The 7,613-nt window shown below is 47.4% G+C and overlaps 1 protein-coding gene across 1 annotated transcript; it reads left to right on the top strand.

Moving 5' to 3' along the window:
• Window positions 1-224: 224 nt before the first annotated feature.
• Window positions 225-3,221, top strand: LOC123411168 (probable adenylate kinase 7, mitochondrial). The gene is made up of 4 exons (XM_045104108.1): window positions 225-813; window positions 1,962-2,102; window positions 2,244-2,495; window positions 2,746-3,221. Exons 1-4 carry the CDS (start codon window positions 241-243, stop codon window positions 2,896-2,898), a joined length of 1,119 nt encoding a protein of 372 aa, XP_044960043.1. The 5' UTR covers window positions 225-240; the 3' UTR covers window positions 2,899-3,221.
• The last annotated feature ends 4,392 nt before the right edge of the window (window positions 3,222-7,613 follow it).

A 7,613-nucleotide genomic window follows, 5' to 3' on the forward strand; every position in this document is an offset into this window, starting at 1 on the left:
ACCAATCAAATTAATATATGTGATTTTTCCAAAAGAAAGCACTTTGCATCTGCATAGAACATGCTTGCAATCGAATACCATAAACGTAAACGTTTAATCCTACATTTTGGTTTTTCCCTACAAACCGAACGAGGGTTTCATAGGAGCATGAATTCCACATGAGTGTCCAAGTAACCGTTCGATGGCCACGCAAAATCGAAGAGAAATCCCGCTTGTGAGCTCCTCCATACTCATAGGAGTATGTGCCTTCCGCAGCTCCATAGGCCACCAGCCAGCATAAAGAAAAGAAGCGGCTCCGTGCAATCTCCATCTCAACGAAGAAAAGGAGCTGCCGAATCTCTAACCCCACGATCTCCCCACGCGCACCCACCACCGACCCAGCCCCCAAAACCCTACGCCGCGCAAACCCTAGCCGCCGCCGCCGCCGCCGCCGCCTCCACGTCAGCAATGGCTGGCCTCCTGCGGCTCGCCGGCGCCGCCAGATCCTTCTCCCACGCGCTGGCCCCGGCCGCGCCGCACCGCCGCAGGCTAGCGGCATCGGCGGCCGCCCTGGCAGAGGACGATTCGTGCTGGACCGAGTGGGAGGAGGAGGAGGAGGAGCGGCGGCAGCGCGCCCGCGCATCGGCGCCCGCCGCGGAGTCTTGCCCGGCGGACGGCGGTCCCAGGGGCGTGCAGTGGGTGGTGATGGGCCGCCCCGGCCCGCAGAAGCACGCCCACGCCGCGCGCCTCGCGGAGATGCTCGCCGTGCCGTACATCTCCATGGGCACGCTCGTCAGGCAGGAGCTCAGCCCCACATCCTCGCTGTACAAGAAGGTTCGGCCTCGTGCTCGCTCCGAATTCTCCGATTCTCGTACGGGGTATTCGAATGCCTTTACTGCATTTGGTTGTAATCTGAGCTGCCGTTCGTTTCGCCATCGACCAATTTTACGGCCTCGGGTCCTCCCGGCGATACTAACCATGATCATTTGAGTCCGATTGGCGCCAGAAATTCTGGAGATTTTTCTGGCTTTGACTAATTTTTGGAACATCTCAAGGGATTTCGTTAATTTGGAACATCAATACGGATCCTTTGTGCCTAATTGATGAAAATTCGCTCCATTTCCTCACTGACAGAATTTGAGGCTGCGTGGCCAATTTCATGTTCGCTTCTCGAAATTTCTCGTGACTTATGGACGGACTCATGTGATCTTTTGCCCCAAGTTATCCAAGGCCACAACTTTTCGCTGGGCTAGCAAATTTCTCTGACTTTTCCCCATATTTCCCACAGTTATTACACAAATCGAAAGAAAGAAATTTTCTTGGCCACAATTTCCTAGTCCTTATTTAAGGGCCACGATTCAAACAATATCACATAAGTATTTCCGTCCATATTTTTATGCTTAATATACTGGACAGTATGATGCTGGGAGAGGAGTATGGTGGCCATGTCTTTCTCCGCGTCCTGCCCTTAGGCGATGATTGGGTCAACACCGTAATTTGCCTATGTTCACATGGTGCTGTTTCATAAGCAAGTTTGGAACATCCAGTTCTGGCATCTTGTGGAGGGCGGCCGTCTGCGTATACATGCTTCCAACTTTGCCCTGCATTTGTCCGGCCCTCTTGTTCTGCTTTCTTGAACAGCTGGAGAGTAGTTGTAGAGTTTCTTAATCGTACAAACTGAGAACCATTTCACAATGGAGCCGGCTACGGCGCGATGGCATGGAACACACAGGTCGTTCTGCCTTCCACTTGAAACTGGCTCATATCATGGATGCGGGTGAACGATGACGTGAGGGAATCACACAGCCCTGAGCACGTCATGCTGCAAGGCCACCAATGGAATATCCACTCACTATTTTTCTGTTTCATAAGTGGACACTGCTATATAACTATTGTACGAGTATGTTAAAAATTACAGCAGTTGGTTGTGGTTTTGTGGGTATTCGGTTTTGCTAAATGGTTTTTGCATTGCATATTAACAGATTGCTAATTCGGTGAATGAAGGGAAGCTTGTGCCAGAGGATATCATATTTGGGTTGCTGACTAAGCGTCTTGAGGAGGGATACTACAAGGGTGAAACTGGATTTATCCTTGATGGAATCCCACGTACCCGAATACAAGCTGTAGGTCCCCAGTTACCTTATATGCTTGAACAGAAGAGCACTTACTGTTATCATGTGCTTAACCAGTTAGCCTAGACAATATAGTGCATTGATGTTAGATACTTCCAGAGTTCCAGTGTTCTGACTGTTCTCATATTTTAGGAGATACTTGATGAGATTGTTGACATCGACTTGGTTCTGAACTTCAAATGTGCTGATAACTGTTTGATGAAGAAGCGGTCTGGGGGGGACATCTGTTCCCACTGTGGACAGCGTTTTGATGTCAGCAATCTGGTGTCTAGGGAGCGTAATCTCTCACTTGGAAGCTCTACATGGCATGCTCAGGCAAAACATGCTTCTGCCGTAGGCCTGGAAAACCCAAGGATGGAGAAGATGCGTGCTTACGCTGAGCAGGTATTTTCATCTTGGTTTTTTTTTTTTTGAATATGTATGGTTGGCTAGGATAGATCTCAGCTCTCCTTTGCACATAGGGGACCACTCAAATTTCAATTTTATCTAACAAAAAAGTGTTTTTATACTACCTGAAACACAAGAAAAGACAACGTGGGCGTATAGAGGATTTTATCCTATTACATCTGAACCTGACAGTGGGAACACATGGTTAACTCTAGAAATATAATTATATTTAACATTCAATTTGCAGACCAAGCAGCTTGAAGATTACTACAAGAAGCACAGAAAACTTGTGGAGTTGAAGACATCCGCTCGCCCTGGTGAAACCTGGCAGGGGCTCGTAGCTGCCCTTCAGCTCCAGCATCTAGACCCATCCCCAACACCACACAAACTCACCGTGTAATTATCATCCACCGAGTCTCAAGGATCTACATTGTGATCCTCACCTGCGACGTACGTAGTATGTTTTTGTGTTTGTGAGTTCTGGCTGAGGAGTCAGTCGGCTATGGTGCTTTGGTCTTTATCGTTATAGATATATAATGTAATGTTCTGGCCTTTATTGTTATAGATAAAATGTAAGCGATTTTGTAGACCCGCTTGCTTATATGTTTGTAACTGAGAGCTTTGAACTTGCAAGTGCAAGTGCGCGGTGTGCCAGCCTGCCAGGCTCTGCTGTGCTGTTGTTTTGAGTACCAGTTTTGATCAATATCAGTTACTTGGCAATCACCCTGAGAATAAGTTACTGTGAATGCTGGGCGCAACTGTTATCTCCTGTATGGGCTTTTAACTTGCGAATGATCATGTCAGGGAAAGGTAAGTGGCAAACCTGATAGGCCACCTGCATTTAAAATTCATGTGTTGTACTCCCTCCGGTCCTAAATATAAGTCTTTTAAGAGATTTTAATAGAAGACTACATACGGATGTATATAGTCATAGTTTAGAGTATAGATTCATTCATTTTACTTCGTAGAGCTCTAGTGAAATCTCTTAAAAGACTTATATTTAGGAACAGAGGGAGTATCAGTGATGGAAGCTGTGTGGGCCTAGCTGTGCAGGCTGTGAAGATATTGAATACTTTTATTTTTTGTTTGCCAAATGTGAAGAGACTTGAGTGCATATTCTTGGGCCTCTCCTTTTTATGCAAAGGAATAGGACATTAATTAAGTAGGAGAAGGAATTGCATCCACATTGTCAGAAATTCAGTTCAGATGTGATTTTTTTAGGGAATGCAACCAACACAAAAACAATTAAACGTTATGGTATCATTCAATTAGACTGGAGTATATTTAAAATAGGGTCAACTATGATAAAATTAATTATACGTAGGCAACTGTCTTTACAATGGTATAATAGCCTGTGAGGAATCCTTCAATAATCTTACAATGGTATAATAGCATGTGAAGGATCCTTCATGATTATTGTCAAGCTTCCACGCAGATGGCCATTGATGTAGAAACAAAGGTGGAGGTGTGTGCCTGTTTGGTAGCCCACATGAGGCCCAGCCAGGCCCACACGATGGTTTTTTTTGAGGGTACGCCAAAGGCGTACCATACCTTTATAAAAGGTAGAATATATGTATAAGAGATTACATCATAGCTAGTTAAGCATCACAGGTCGATTCTAACCCAGCCCCCACTCCACTAACTAGACTCTACTACTCAATAAGATTAATCACTCGAGAAGCTCCTGCCACAGTCCAGTTCCTAAGGTCCTTGAAAATGAGATCCACCATACCCCTTTCGTTGAGGACAACACTCCTATCAAACACTCTACCATTCCTTTGCTTTCATAGACTCCAGCTGACAAGCATAACTAGTGTGTCAAAACCTTTACGAATGTGTTTGGTGATTCGCTTTCAAGCCATCGACCACCACTCCACTAGAGTTGCATGCTGAGTTGGACAGAAATGTGGCACCAAACCCATCCTGGATAAGCAAAGGAACCACACCTGCCTTGCGAAGACGCATTGAGTAAGGATATGGCCGACCGTGTCCTCTTCTTGATCACACAAGCAGCAAGGGGAGGTATGGTCTTGTAGCCTATGTCGTGCCCTCCTATCCGACGTCCACAACCGGTATTGCACTGCCAACCACATGAAGATCTGGCAAGCTAGGGGAGCCCAACTCTTCCAGATGGGTGCATAAGACTGGAATCTCATTCCCCCTTCACATAACATCCTATAGGCCGAGGATGCCGTGTAGACTCCTTCCACATTCCAAGCCCAAATCGGCCTATCCTCACTGCCAGCGTCGATCTCCACTTCGATAAGGATCTCCCATAACAAGATGAACTGAGACAAGCTTTCGGTGCACATCTCTCCAACAATGTCATTCGTCCAAGCATGCATGTGTAGCGCATCTTGTTGGGTAACGTAGCATAAATTCAAAATTTTCCTACGCCATATTCAGATCTTCCTATGAAGAGACCATCAACGAGAGAGGGGAGAGTGCATCTTCATACCTTTGAAGATCGCTAAGCGGAAGCGTTGCTAGAACGAGGTTGATGGAGTCGTACTTGCGGCGATTCAGATCGCGGTGTGATTCCGATCTAGTGCCGAATCACGGCACCTCCGCGTTCAACACACGTTCAACCCGGTGACGTCTCCCGCACCTTGATCCAGCAAGGAGGAGGGAGAGGTTGGGGAAGATCTCCGGCAGCACGACGGCGTGGTGTCGATGGAGAGACGAGGTCTCCCGGCAGGGCTTCGCAAAAAACACCGTGGGAGAGGAGGAAGAAGAAGAGCAGGGCTGCGCCGAGAGAGATCGAAAAACCGTGTCTCCAATGGCAAAACCCCCCGCTATATATAGGGGGGAGGGAGGGTGGCGCCCCCTTTAGGGTTTCCCACCCTAAAGGGGGGCGGCAGCCCTAGATGGGGCTGGAGGTGGCGGCCGAGGGGGGGGGAGGGGGTGGCGCATCCCTAGTGGGCCTTAGGCCCACCTAACTTAGGGTTTCCCCCCTTTCCCTCTCTAGGCGCCTTGGGCTCGTGGTGGGAGGCGCACCAGCCCACTCTGGGCTGGTTTCCTTCCACCTTTTGGCCCATGTCACCTTTTGGGGCTGGTGGCCCCTCCCGGTGGACCTCCGGAACCCTTTCCGGTGGTCCCGGTGGTCCCCGTACGCTACCGGTGACGCCCGAAATATTTCCGGCGTCCAAACTGTAACGTCTAAGATGCGATCCTATCCTCAATTTGGCACAGGGCCTCGTCAGGGATAGAAGCGCATCTCGTCGTTTCGCAAGAATGGATATCGTTACAAGTACATGTACTGAAAAGAAGAGATATATGGAATTGGCTTACACTCGCCACAAGCTACATTAGAGTCACATCAGTACAATATATAAACATCATGAAGAAGAGCAGGGTCCGACTATGGACGAAAACAAACGAGAAAAGAAGAACGACGTCCATCCTTGCTATCCCAGGTTGCCGGCCTGGAACCCATCCTAGATCGATGAAGAAGAAGAAGAAGCAACTCCAAATGAACAATCAACGCGCTCGCATCAAGTAATCTTTACCTGTACCTGCAACTGGTGTTGTAGTAATCTGTGAGCCACATGGGACTCAGCAATCTCATTTCCAAAGGTATCAAGACTAGCAAAGCTTAATAGGTGTGGTATGGTTAAGTGGTGAGGCTGCAGCAAGCGACTAAGCATATATTTGGTGGCTAACTTACGAGTACAAGAATAAAGAGGGGGATGGTCTACGCATAGAGAACACGAACTACTGATGATCAAATGAATGATCCTGAACACCTACTTATGTCAGACATAACCCCACCGTGTCCTCGATCGGAGAAGGAACTCACGAAAGAGACAGTCACGGTTACACACTCAGTTGGCATATTTTAATTAAGTTAACTTCAAGTTGTCAAGAACCAGTGTTAAGCAAAGCTTCCACGTTGCCACATAACCGCGGGCACGGCTTTCCGAAAGATTTAACCCTGTAGGGGTGCTCCAACTTATCCATCACAAATTACCACAAGTCGCATAGAAATCCTCGATCACGAAGCTCGCGATCTCGTCGGACTCCTTAGTGGAAAACCTCAACTCTGAGATTACCCAAAGCATCACCGGAATCCTGATGCACAAGACATTCGTCAAAGGTAAAACTAATCCAGCAAGGCCGCTCGGCGTGTCGACAAACCTGATAGGAGCCGCGTATCTCGTTCTCAGGACACGACCGGATGGAACTAGCTACGAGTACCAAACCTCGAGTTTCCTCGCGGTGGCCCCGCAGGCAGACCGTTTGGGACCAACACCATCAGCACTGGCCCCCCTGTTTATGTAAAATTACTCCTCGGGTTCATGACGCCCTATGCTTTTCAGTATTAACAAAATTATTATGTTGGGCAGATGTAGTACCAATGTTGGGCCTTGCCAGACCAGCTCTAATCTAAAACGAATTATCAAGGGGGTCCCCATAACGACCCCGATCGTGTTAGGAGCGCTCAATTATGGAACATAACACCGGTAGCCGAAACTAAGGGGGCCAAGGTGGAACAAAACACCACGCTAGAAAGGCCGAGCCTTCCACCTTTTACCAAGTATATAGGTGCATTAAATTAAATAGAACTTAATAGAGTGATAACAAGGAACCCATGTAATCACATGGAAACAACTGCACCTGAAACTAGCAACGCTAACACATGGTAAAGCAAGCGGTAACATAGCCAATCAGTGGTTTGCTAGGTTGTGAACATGTTGAAGGTTTTCATGGCAATGTTGAGAGGCTGATATTTAACAGGTGGTAGGCAACGAGACATAACGATAGAGACGGTAAAACTAGCATGGCAATGATAGTAATGGTATCTGGGGAAATGGTCATCTTGCCTGAGATCCCGCTTGGAAGAAGAATGACTCCGTGAAGCAGACGAGCCGATGTAGTCGAAAGGGTCCTCACAATCTGTCACGCTTGCGGAACTCTATCGAGGCGAAGCAAACCGGAAACACAAATCAACACACGATATTCACCACACGATGCACAATACATATGATGCATGAAATACTGAATACATGCAAGTCACGGCATGTGTTAGAACATATATCTCCATATGTGGTTTTGGTAATTGATGACAATTCCTATGGACTAATGGTTGCCTTAAGTTATATTTATAGGATTTGT

This window comes from Hordeum vulgare, chromosome 7H (assembly GCF_904849725.1).
Source record: "Hordeum vulgare subsp. vulgare chromosome 7H, MorexV3_pseudomolecules_assembly, whole genome shotgun sequence".
In the NCBI taxonomy this organism is placed as follows: Eukaryota; Viridiplantae; Streptophyta; class Magnoliopsida; order Poales; family Poaceae; genus Hordeum; species Hordeum vulgare.